This window comes from Phoca vitulina, unplaced genomic scaffold (genome assembly GCF_004348235.1).
Source record: "Phoca vitulina isolate PV1807 unplaced genomic scaffold, GSC_HSeal_1.0 scaffold69, whole genome shotgun sequence".
Taxonomy (NCBI): domain Eukaryota; kingdom Metazoa; phylum Chordata; class Mammalia; order Carnivora; family Phocidae; genus Phoca; species Phoca vitulina.
The window spans coordinates 6,449,676-6,462,662 of record NW_022589772.1 but is presented as its reverse complement, the minus strand read 5'-3'; the positions used below and the strand labels follow the sequence as shown (position 1 = coordinate 6,462,662).

Genomic DNA, 12,987 nt, shown 5'->3' with positions numbered 1-12,987 from the left:
ACTTTTTAATAAGATTGATTTTAAACGCTAAAACTCAGAGAATCTGTGTACAAAGAGCTTGAAGAATTTAAATGCATGAGTTTATTATTAACACAGTAGCAAATATATCAAAGGAAACACGCCCCGTGAAAAGTGTTTCACAGAAACACAAATCTGCTCTGAGAAAGGACTGTACCCAATAAGTAAGCCCGAAGAGTCTGTTTGCTTCGTGATGCCTGCAGATAAGCCTGGCAAAGCTCGCTGTGATTGAAGGAGGCAGTTTGAGACTAAGCCTAGCCCAGGCAAGCACTCGGCCCTCGGCTGCGCTCGACGAACCTTGACACAATGGTGTTCGCATTTTGGAAGGTCTTTCTGATCCTAAGCTGCCTTGCAGGTAAGGGAAGGATCTCCAAACCATCAAAGATGATTGGGGACGGAGTTTTCTTTTAAGCCGAAATCGCCAATTTTGCCATGAATGTTCTCCTCTTGCACTTCAAAGGAATTATGATTACTTTGCTGAATAAAGTAATTTTCAGAGCTCTAGCTTAGCAAATATAGGCCACGTTGTAAATGTAATTTGATGGAGCTTCTGAATTAAAATTTTCTCACAGAAATCACAGGAGTTTTCTTTCTCTCTCTCTCTCTCTTTTTAATCTGGAAGGTGAACAGATTAATTTGCTTGGAAGCTGAAGTTTGCACTCAGGATAGTTCCCCCCCCCCTTTTATTTTAGTGATTCTTTTAAGGGAACTCACTGTGATCCACTTGCTTTGTTACGACAAGCAGAGCCTGGCTGGGAGGGCCTGCTACGCTTTACTCTCTAACATTTCTTTAGGAGTTGCAGTTTTCCAAACCAAAGGCCTTATTTTGGAAAATATGTGAGTGATTTATTGTTGTGCACGATATGGGTGTTTTTAGGGATTGGAGCAAAACAAAATCATTTTTAGAATCAAGATCCTGATGTTGGTAAGACCCAGGAGAGATCACTAATTCAGAAAATCCCTTGGCTCGTTTTTTCGAATACCAGATCCATTTGAATCTCTTTTTATGATGTTAACTCTATGATAGGTACAATAATAATGTTTACAGTCATTCTGATACAGTTAAGCCATTGGTAATATTAGGCAGTCATTGGAAGGAGGGTCACTGAGCATATTTAATGACAGAAGAAAATGTCCAGGATAAAATATTAAGGGAAAAAGCAGATACACACATTTGACTAGAATAAATTGTGAGAAGGTTATATACCAAAGTGCTCATGGTGATTGCCTCTGGGTGATGGGATTATAGATGACTTGTTTTATTCCCCAGCTTTTCCCTATTTTCTGGAGTTTCTACAAAGAATATTATACTATTTTCATAATTAAAAATTGTGACTTTTCAAAATTACATGGTATTCAGTAATAGTTCTCTAAATGTTCGTTTCTCAATGCTTAAACAGACATGTTCTGTGGAGTCACCAGAAGGCAATATTGTATTTATCCTGTGATCTAACTACGACTTAGAGCTGGAACAAGCCACCTTTCTCAGCTTCTATCCTGGTGGGAACACGTCACAATCCGCACCCCCCCCCCCACCTCCAGGAATATTCATTTTAAACTTTAACTCTAGACAGTGCAAGTCTTTGTTCCTTCTTAAAGAGCTTCCAGTCATTAGCTAATTGGGTTGCCCCTGGGCCTTCTGCACCAGCCCCCTAAAATCACACATGTAGTTAATCCCCATTTCCTTATGTGAGGCCTTAGGCAGGCCTACACTAGACACCAGTTTTGGAATAGTCACAAGAATGATATTTAACATAACTAATTTTTATTGATTACAAATGTAGTGTATGGGTGTTGTGGACAGGTCGAATATATGAAAACATATAAATAAAATAAAAATCACCAGCAATCTTACCACTCAGAGATTTGAGTGAATTTTTTACATATATTTTTTTTTGCCTTCGCAAGTATGTATACACGTCACATGACAAAATTGGGTTTCTACCTTGTATACAGTCTTCTGTTGTTTAAGAAATTACTTAGATGACGTCAGGATCTTATTTGATTGTAACTTTTAGAGCAAGGCCCAATCAGAGTGACCCAATAAATACTTCAGAGCCTTTGTTCTTCAATGTTTTGTTGGCATATAGTGTCTACTGTTTATCTACACATACACAGTCTAGGTGGCCCATAGGGAAAGATGGTAGTGTCAGTCTAGCAGGGAGAATGGAAATATGGTATAATATATTACTGTTTGCTACGCTTACACCCCTATGGAAGTCGGAGAAAGGAAGATTTCAGTAGTCTATACTTGGAATTGGTAGTGCCCTCAGTTGATCCAAATATGTCTGTGAAACAACGATAATGTTTTTATCAAGGCGTAATTTAATGTGCTACCTGGACTTGTTTCCCATCAGGAAGAATGTCATGTTTTTTGGTGTCAAGCACGGTGCCTGGCACATTGTAGGCTCATAGTAAATGTTTGTTGAAAGAATGAATTAGCGGGGCGCCTGAGTGGCTCAGTCGTTAAGCATCTGCCTTCGGCTTAGGTCATGATCTCAGGGTCCTGGGATCGAGCCCCGCATCAGGCTCCCTGCTCAGCGGGAAGCCTGCTTCTCCCTCTCCCACTCCCCCTGCTTGTGTTCCCTCTCTCGCTGTGTCTCTGTCTGTCAAATAAATAAATAAAATCTTAAAAAAAAAAAAAGGTTTAAAAAAAGAATGAATGAATTACCTTCTGAAATGCTGCCATTTGGAACAACATGGATGGACCTCGAGGATGTTATGTTAAGTGAAATAAGTCAGACAGAGAAAGACAAATACTGTAGAATATCACTTAGAAGTGGAATCTACAAGAGCCAAACTCACAGAAACAGAGTAGAATGATGGTTACCAGGGGCTGGGGAGGTGTTAGATAAAGGGTACAAATTTCCAGTTAGAAGATGAGCAAGTTCTGAGGATCTAATGTACAGCATGGTGACTCTAGTTAATAATATTGTATATATACTTGAAAGTTGCTAAGAGAGTAGATCTTAAATGCTCTCGCCACAAAAAAGAGATGGTAATTATGTGATGTGATGGAGGTGTTTAGTTCATACTATGGTGGTAGTCATTTTGCAATATGTAAGTGTATCAACACATTGTACGCCTTACACTCATGCTTTGTTTTTTGTCAATTTTATGTCAGTAAAGCTGGAAAAATAAAAGAATGAATTACTTTCCCAAACCCCAAGCATTCAGAAATAATTTTCACATTCATATTTAAAATCAATTTTCTGTACAATTAAGCAAGACAGATTTTAATCAGAATCTTTCTGTATAATGGCATATGTCATTTATACTGCAATAAAAGTTGATATGATCAAAAAAATCTTTCTGATGACTTCTCAGGAAGTCTTAGGTTACATTCCATTTCAGGAAAATCATTTCCATCAAAAATGTCTTCTGCAGAAAGTTCACACATATCATTTAGATACTTGTAACATATGTTAGTCACCTGTTAAAAAGGCATTTTAATGCTATTTTCATTTTCTGGAGCTATGTGCTAGCACTTCAAAGCAGTAATATACTTGAACTTTAGTCTCACAGACAAATCCAAAAAGTGATCCTTTGGTTATATTATAAGTCAAAAATGAAGCAATTATATGTGAGTTTGCTGGAAATTAAACCACTTCAAATGCATCATGTTAAACATGGTTATTTGAGGAATATTTTTGCTGTGGTATATTAAGAGAATAATTCCCCCATAAGCACAGTGACTGCCATATTGTTGGCATTAAGTACACGAGTGAACAATCATTACCAAACCATGAAAGAAAACGTCTTTTAAAAACGATTAATTTAAGTGTATAGAGTTTGGATTCGTTTCTTTTAATAATCACCACTGAATTTTAAAAACAACCACGCGTATTTTAACCACATATGTGTTGTTTCACTTTCTCATCCAGCCAGGAGAGTGAGGGAGAGTGCAGTTCTGAGTTCTGCTTAAATCAGGAACTAATCTATAGGTTGCTATTCATTCACCGTCTTGTTAATACAGAGATTTTTCTGACTTTTTCTGTTTTAAAATAATTTCCCAATTTAGAGTAAACTAATCCAAAGGGAGGGAACTCTTTTTTTTTTTTTTTTTTTTTTTACCTGCCACTCACAGAATCACTTTCAGTTTGAGGTTACATTTGTACTGTTCACTCTCCGCACGTGACTATCTCAATTTAAATTAATTCAAGTGAAATGAAATGAGAAATTCAGTTCCTCAGTCACAGTAGCCACATTCCATGTGTTCAGCAACCACATGACTTACCGAATCGGACGGTAATGCAGAGATAGAATATTTACGCCATCACAGGAAATCCTATTGGATGGGCTGGAGGCTGATCTCCACGGTTTAAGTAATGTGCACTAATGGAATCAGGTGACATTTTTTAAAAGTTCATCTGGAAATATGTAGCTTTGGGTTCTGAAGCGTATTGTGACTCTATTAGGGAGGGACAACTTCTGAAAACCCTCTTTTCTTCAGAACTTAAGGATTGATTGTGGTGCTGTATTAGGAATCTGGACAATAAAATGGTCTAGAGATACTGCTTGGCCAACTGTTACCTATTTATAGGACAATGTGTAGTATTCTTTTTTTTTTTTTAAAGATTTTATTTATTTGACAGAGAGAGACACAGCGAAAGAGGGAACACAAGCAGAGGGAGTGGGAGAGAGAGAAGCAGGCTTCCCGCCGAGCAGGGAGCCCGATGCGGGGCTCGATCCCAGGACCCTGGGATCATGACCTGAGCCAAAGGCAGACGCTTAACGACTGAGCCACCCAGGCGCCCCAATGTGTAGTATTCTTAAAAAAATACAGTTTCACAGTAGATTTGGAGGTTACCATCCTTATTCCAAGGTGATATTGTCGAGCTTCTATAGATCTCAAATTATTTATGTATTTGTAGGTCTTCTATTTTTAAAAATGTTGCAAATGTTTAAATCACATTTATAGTTCCCAAAGCCTTGATTTTCATTTGCCCTCATTCTGGTCTGTGCTCTAAATGGCGTCCTGCTGTGTCGATAGGGCGGGCAGAGATCGTGTCTGTCCTGTTCATTGGTTCCCCCGGGTTGAGCGCTGTATGTGGTACCAGACAGGTGCGCGACAGGTATGTGTTGATAGACAGCACGGCCTCTTGCACGGCTTGCCTGTGGGACCTGGGAAAGCATGGAGAGGACGTTGGGAAGAGGAAAACTGCAGAGTCAGGAGGTGCTGCATTGGTGTCTATCTTAAATCACTTTTCCCAGTTGATCACGATATCGGTTGCCCTATAAACAGCCAAACTCTGGCAGAGAAGCAGCTGGAGCAGGTGGCTTGGCTGTGACAGAGAACTTGGCTATTGAATAGGGAAAACCAGGGGTCTCAGTACATGGTTTGCTTTTCCTTCTAATTTTTCAAAATGTTTGTCAATTCCCTAATTTATGTTTGCCTGTCGTTAAGTAAGAAACTTTTTAAATTAAAGAAGTGTTGGGGTATGCAGAATTGGGAAGGAGGCCGGGATTTTGTCTTTCTGTACTATTTCCTCTGATCTTTCCATGATCTCTATGTCCTCATTCTCCTCCTTATCTGTAACCATGCAAGCAGCCAGAACTCCCACTCGGGATCCCCTGCAGCATAGAGAGCGTCTCTTAAACTTGACCTCTTCTTCTAATACCTATCTGACGGTCTTATGTTCCATCCTGGAGAACTTCCGTACTCTCTGACTTCGCAGTGGGTAATAACCAGTTAATCAGATGTGCTAGTACCTCTACAGTGTTACCCGAAGTATTGTTCCCTATCACAGCCCTTTGAAAGATGCTTATGTAGTCCTGAGAATTTCAAGCACAGTGGTAGGCTGGGTTTTGGGGTAGGGGTCTCTTTGGTGTTCCTCCAAATCATAGGGGCAGCTCACGCTTTTGGAAGGCCACCAGTTCTCAAACTTGGTGGCCTCAGGACCCTGTTACACTCTTAAAACTTGAGGGAAATTTCTGGTCTGGATAAAAGGGCATGGATCTGCTTGTCCTTGCTTTTTTCTGCTTAGCACAGGTATAAACCCTCCCTGGAGATAATGCAAGAGACAACCAAGAGAAAACTCTGAAAGATGGTAAGAAGAAGCAAAGTGGTTTGGAGCCCTGGGAATAACACAATGGCAAAGTGTCTTAATTCTTTCCACCCCAAAGAAGAAGGGTAGCCAGTTCTGGCATTTCCAGATCCCAACCTAGCAACAGAGGGCAGCCTAGGGAAGCTTATTCTTCCACCAGATCTAATGAGAGTCCCTCTGACATCAAGTGAGCCCAGCACCACTGGGTGAGTCATCAGAAGCCACACTAACAAGAGTAGACAAAGGAAGCATTCTTTTTCCCCACTGGGCCTGAGACTCCTCACTTGCATCTAGAGATACTGAGGTGGGAGGGTAGAACAGACAAGAGGAATGAAGTCACAGCAAATGCTCAGTTCTGGAAGGCTCTTTGTGAGCAAATGCTCCGTTTTGGAAGGTCTGAGACTTTCTCCCCACCCCCGAGACACAGGAGTAGCCAGGGCTCCCAGTAGGAGTGTCCCACCATACTGATCCCCCACTGAGAGACCCCCAGCAACCTGACCTGGGGAAACCCTTCCACCCCCTCAGGCAAAAGAATCAGAGACAAACAGAAGCCCTAGTGATAGCGGATAAACCAAAGAGACCAAAACAACACTGCAGAGACTCTGGAAATGAAACTAGCATTAGAATCCCAGCCCACAAAAGTAGGCTGAGCCCTGTGGGTAAAACATGAAACCAAAGAAAAGAGACTGTCTGCTAAAATGACAGATTTAAATGGGAGTTTCCTAACATGATAGACAAAATGTCTGCGGGTTTGGACAAATGTATAATGGCATGTATCTGCCATATATTATCATATAGAATATATTCACTGCCCTAAAAATCCTCTGTGCTCCACCTATTCATGCCTTCCTCCCCATTAACCCCTTGAATCCGATGATCTTTATACTGTCTCTATAGTTTTGCCTTTTCCAGAATAACAGAATTGAAATAATATAGTATATAGATTTTCCAGATTGGCTTTTTTCACCTAGTAATATGCATTTAATGTCCCTCCATATCTTTCCATGGCTTAATACCTCTTCTTTTTAGCACTGAATAATATTCTGTTGTTTGTATATACCACGGTTTATGTATTTTTATTTTATTTTTAAAAGTATTTTTAAAAAGATTTATTTATATTTAGAGGGAGAGAGCAAGAGAGTGCAAGTGGGCGGAGGGGCAGAGGGAGAGAGAAATCGAGAGAGAGAATCCGCAAACAGACTCCCCACTGAGTAGGGATCCCGCGGGGCTTGATCCCAGGACCCTGAGATCATGACCTGAGCCAAAATCAAGAGTCGGACACTCAACTGACTGAGCTACCCAGGCGCCCCTATATACCACAGTTTATTAATCCATTCACCTACTGAAGGATGTCTTGGTTGCTTCCAAGTTTGGGCAATTATAAATAAGGCTGCTATAAACATTCATGTGCAGATTTTTGTGTGGATATAAATTTTCAACTTTTTTGGGTAAATACCAAGGAGCATAATTGCTGGAGAGTATGGTAATAGTGTGTTTAGTTTTGTAAATAAACACCAAACTGTCTTCCAAAATGCCTGTACCATTTTGCATTCCCACCATTAATGAATGAGAGTTCCTGTTGTTCCAGATCCTCACTAGCATTTGGTGTTGTCGGTCGGTATTCTGGATTTTGGCCATTCTAATGGGTCTGTAGTAGTATCGCATTGTTTTAATTTGCATCCCCTGATGACATAGGATGTGAAGCATCATTTCATATGTTTATTTGCCATCTGTATATCATCTTTGGTGAGATGTCTGTTGAAGTCTTTAATCCATTTTAATGTGGTTGTTTGTTTTCTTATTAATGAGTTTTAAGAGTTCTTTGTATATCTTGGATAGCAGACCATTATCAAATATGTCTTTTGCAAATAGTCTCTGCTAGTCTGTGGCTTTAGTCTTCTCGTTCTCTTGACAGTATCTTTTGCAGAGCAGAATATTTTAGTTTTAATAAAGTCCAGCTTATCAATTATTTCTTTCATGGATTGTGCCTTTGGTGGTATATCTAAAAAATTCATTACTTGGGGCACCTGGGTGGCTCAGTTGGTTAAGCAACAGCCTTTGGCTCAGGTCATGATCCTAGAGTCCCGGGATTGAGTCCCACATCAGGCTCCCTGCTCGGCGGGGAGACTGCTTCTCCCTCTGACCCTCCCCCTCTCATGCTCTCTCTCTCTCTCTCTCTCTAATAAATAAATAAAATCTTTTAAAAAAATTCATTACTATACCAAGATCATCTGGATTTTCTCCTATGTTTTATTCTAGGAGTTTTATATTTTGCTTTTTTCATTTAGAGCTGTGATCCATTTTGAGATGATTTTGGTGAAGGGTGTAAGGTCTGTGGCTAGATTCATTTTTTGTACATAGGCATCCAGTTGTTCCAGCACCATTTGTTGAAAAGATTATCTTTGTTCCATTGTATTGCCTTTGCTCTTTCCTTTGTCAAAGATCAGCTGACTGTTTTATGTGGGTATATTTCAGGGCTTTCTATTGTGTTCCATTGATCTATTTGTCTATTTTTTTCACCAGTACTATACAGTCTTGATTACTATAGCTTTATAGAAAGTCTTGAAGTAGTGTCAGTCCTCCAAATTTTTCTTCTTCAATATTGTGTTGGCTATTCTGGGTCTTTTACTTCTTCATACAAACTTTAGAATAACCTTGCCAATATCCATAAAATAACTTCCTGGGATTTTGATTGGAATAACATTGACTTGATAGATCTAGTTGGGAAGAACTGACATCTTAAAAATATTGAGTCTTCCTATTCTATTGAGACATAGATTACCTCTCCATTTATTTGTGTGTGTTTTTTTTTTTTAATTTCTTTCATCAGAGTTTTCTAGTTTTCCTCATATAGCCTTTGTACAGATTTTGTTAGATTTATTCTCAGGTATTTCATTTTAGGGGGCGCTAATGTAAATGGTATTGTGTTTTCAATTTCAAATTCCACATGTTCATGGCCAGCATATAGGAAAGCAATTAACTTTTGTGCGTTAATCTTGTATCCTGAAAACTGGCTTTAATCGGTATTAGTTCCGTAAGTTTTCTTTGTTGTTGTTGATTCTTTTGGATTTTTTTCTACATGGGCAATCACGTCATCTGTTTTTTTCCTTCACAATCTGTATACTTTTTGTTTCCTTTTTGTATCTTATTGCATTAGGTAGAACTTCCAGAATGAGGTTGAAAAGGAGTGATGAGAGGTAACATCCTTGTCTTGCTCCTGATCTTAGTAGGAAAGCTTCTAGTTTCTCACCATAAAGGATGATGTTAGCTGCAGTTTTTTTTGCAGATGTTCTTGATCAAGTTGAGGAAGTTTCCCTATATTCCCAGTTGAGAGTTTTTATCACAAATGGATGTTGGACTTTGGCAAATGATTTTTCTGCATATACTGATACGATCATGTGATTTTTAAAAACCTGTTCATGTGATAGATTGCGTTAATTCTTTTTCAAATTTTGAGCCAGCCTTGCATACCTGAGATAAATCCCACTTGGCCATAGTGTGGGATTATTTTTATGCATGGTTGGATTTGATTTACTAGTATTTTGTTGAGGATTTTTGCATCTGTGTTCATTAGAGATATTGGTCTATAGTTTTCTTGTAATGTCTTTGTCTGGTTTTAGTATTAGGGTGATGTTGACATTATAGGATGAGTTAGGCAATATTTCTTCTGTTCTATCTTCTGAGAGAGATTGTAGAAAATTGTTAAAATTTCTTCCTTAAATGTTTGGTAGAATTCACCAGTGAACCCATCTGGGCCTAATGCTTTCTGTTTTGGAAGGTTATTAATTATTGATTCAATTTCTTTAGTAGATACAGAGTAGATATAGGCCTGCCAAAATTGTCTACTTCTTGTGTGAGTTTTAGTAGGTTGTGTTTTTCAAGGAATTGCTCCATTTCATCTAGCTTATCAAATTTGTAGGCATAGAGCTGTTCCTAGTATTCTTTTATTATCCTTTTAATGTCCATGGTATCTATAGTCATGCTCTCTTTCATTTCTGATATTAGCAATTTGTGTTCACTGTACTTTTTTCTTAGCCAAGTTAGAGTCTTTTTAATTTTACCATCTTTTCCAATAGCCAGTTTTGGTTTCATTGGTTTTCTGTATTGATTTCTTGTTTTCAATTTCATTGATTTCTGCTCTAATTTTTATTATGCATTTTCTTCTGCTTTGGATTTAATTTGTTCTTTTTTTCTAGTTTCCTAAAGTGCAAGCTTACATGATTGGTTTTAGATCTTTCTTGTTTTCTAATATATGCATTTAATGCTGCGAATTTCCCTCTAAGTGATGCTTTTGTTGCATACCACAAATTTTTAAAAGTTGTGTTTTCATTTGCATTAATTAAAAATATTTTAAAATTTCTCTTGAGATTTCTTTGACTCATGTGTTCTTTAGAAGTGTGTTGTTTAATCTCCATGTATTTTGGGACTTCCCAGTAATCTTTTTGTTAATTTATTTCTACTTTAATTCCATTGTGGTCTGGGAGCAGACATTGTGTGATTTCTCTTCTTTTAAATGTGTTAAGATTTGTTTTAAGGCCCACAATGTGGTCTATCTTGGTGAGTATTCATAGTGGGTTATTTTTTAAGATTTATTTATTTGAGAGATGAGGGAAAGGCAGAGAGAGAGAGAGAGAGAGAGACAGAATCTTTAAGCAGACTCCATGCTGAGCAAGGAGCCTGACATTGGGCTTGATCCCACCACCCTGAGATCATGACCTGAGACAAAACCAAGAATCAGATGCTTAAATGACTGCACCACCCAGGCGTCCCCATAATGTTTTAAAATATATCTCTTTGTATAAAACACTTTACCCAACCATAGCAGAATGCACTTGTTTTCCCGAGCCCCCACAGAATATTTACCAAGATAGAGTATGTGCTTGGCCATAAAAAAAACCCTCCACAAATGTAAAAGAATTAAAATCATGCAGAGTCTGTTCTCTGAGCACAATGGAATCAAACTAGAAATCAAGAACAGAAAGAGAACAAGAAAGTCTCTAAACAGTTGGAAATTATACAACACACTTCTAAATAACCTATGGACTGAAAAGGAAATCTCAAAGGAAATTTAAAGAATATACATAAAGCTGAATTAAAATGAAAACATAACATATGGAAATATGTAATATGCAACTAAAGCAGTGCTGAGGGAGAAAATTATAGCACTAAATGCTTCCATTTGAAATTAAGAAAAGTGTCAAGTCAATAATTGAGGTTTCTACATCAAGGAACTGGAAGAAGAGTAAAATAAACCCAAAGCAAAGAGAAGAAAGGAAGTAATAAAGAGCTGAAATCAATGAAATTGAAATAAGAAAATTATTAAATGAAACAAAAATCTGGTTCTTTGAACAAAGTAGATTAATAATATTAACAAACCTCTAGCAAGATTGGTAAAAATAAAAAGAGATAAGACACAAATCTCCAATATCAGAAATGAAATATGGGATATCAGCACAGATCCTGAAGTCACTAAAAATATAATAAGGAAATACTGTGAACAACTTCACATTCATGTATTTGACAAATTAGAAGAAATGGACCAATTCCCCCAAAACAACAAACTACTAAAACTCACCCAATATAAAATAGATAATCTGAATATCCCCAAACCCTTAAAGAAATTGAATTCATAATTTAAAAGGCTACTGAAAAAGAAATAGCCAGGCCTAGATACTTTCACTGGGTAATTCTACCAAACATTTAAAAAAATAATTAACAACAATTTTACACAATCTCTTCCAAAACATAGAAGAGGAGGGAACACTTTCAACTAATTTTATGAGGCTAGTATTACCCTGATACTAAAACCAGACAGACAGTACAGAAATAGAAAACTATAGAACAAATTCTTTCATGAACTTAGACTCAAAAACCCACAACAAAACATTAGGAAATTGAATCCTACTATGTTTAAAAAGAATTCTACACCATGACCAAGTGGGATTTATTTCAGGTATGTAAGGCTGGCTCAACACTCAAAGTCATTCAGTGTAATCTATCATATCAACTGGGCTAAAGAAAAAAAGCAAATGATTCTATCAATTGATACAGAAAGAGCATCTGACAAAATCCAATACTCATTCATGATAAAGACTCTCAACAAGTTAAGCAATAAAAGGTGTGTTCGTTTCCAAGAGCTGCTGTCACAAATTGCCAGAAACTGGGTGGCTTAAAACAAGAGAAATTTATTCTCTCACAGTTCTGGAAGCTGAAATTCTGAAGTTAAAGCTTTGGCAATATTGTTTCTCTCTAAAATCTCTGAAGGAGAATCTGTGCCATGCCTTTCTGCTCCTTGGCTCCTAGAAATTCTTGATGTCTCTTTGTGTCTATATACAATGCTCCAATGTTTGATTTTATCTTCATATGGCCTTTCTCTTTGTGTATCTGTGTCAAATCTCCCTCTCCTTTTTCTTATGGGGACAGCAATCATTGGATTTAAAGCCCACCCTAAATCCAGAATCATCTCATCTCAAGATCCTTAAATTAATTACATTGCAAAGACCCTATTTCCAAATAAGGTCACGTTCACAGATATCAGGAATTAGAACTTGTACATATCTTTTGGTGGGACACAATTTAACCCATGACAAAGGAGAATTACCTCAACTTGATTAAAAGCATCTACAAATAACCTAACAGCTAACATGTTTTGTATTATGTTATGTACATGTTGTACATGTAAAGTACTGGAAGTTATAGCCACTGCAATAAGGTAATAAAAAGAAATAAAAAACATATAAATTGGAAAGGAAGAAATAAAACTGTCTCTACCCAAGAAGAGACTGGAATCTAGATTATATAAAGAAACTCTCAAAATTCACCAGTTGAAAATTAAATAATCAATCCAATTAGAAAATGTGCTAAAGATATGAACAGACCTTTCACTGAGGAAGATATACAAATGGCAAATTATCACATTAAA

The 12,987-nt window shown here is 37.5% G+C and overlaps 1 protein-coding gene across 1 annotated transcript in view; it reads left to right on the top strand.

The window, feature by feature from the left end:
* Positions 1-324: 324 nt before the first annotated feature.
* VSIG1 (V-set and immunoglobulin domain containing 1) overlaps positions 325-12,987 on the top strand; it is a 35,467-nt gene continuing 22,804 nt past the window's right edge. Inside the window, exon 1 of the mRNA XM_032392816.1 lies at positions 325-373. Within this exon, the coding sequence (XP_032248707.1) occupies positions 325-373 (49 nt within the window). The remainder of the gene's footprint in view (positions 374-12,987) is intronic.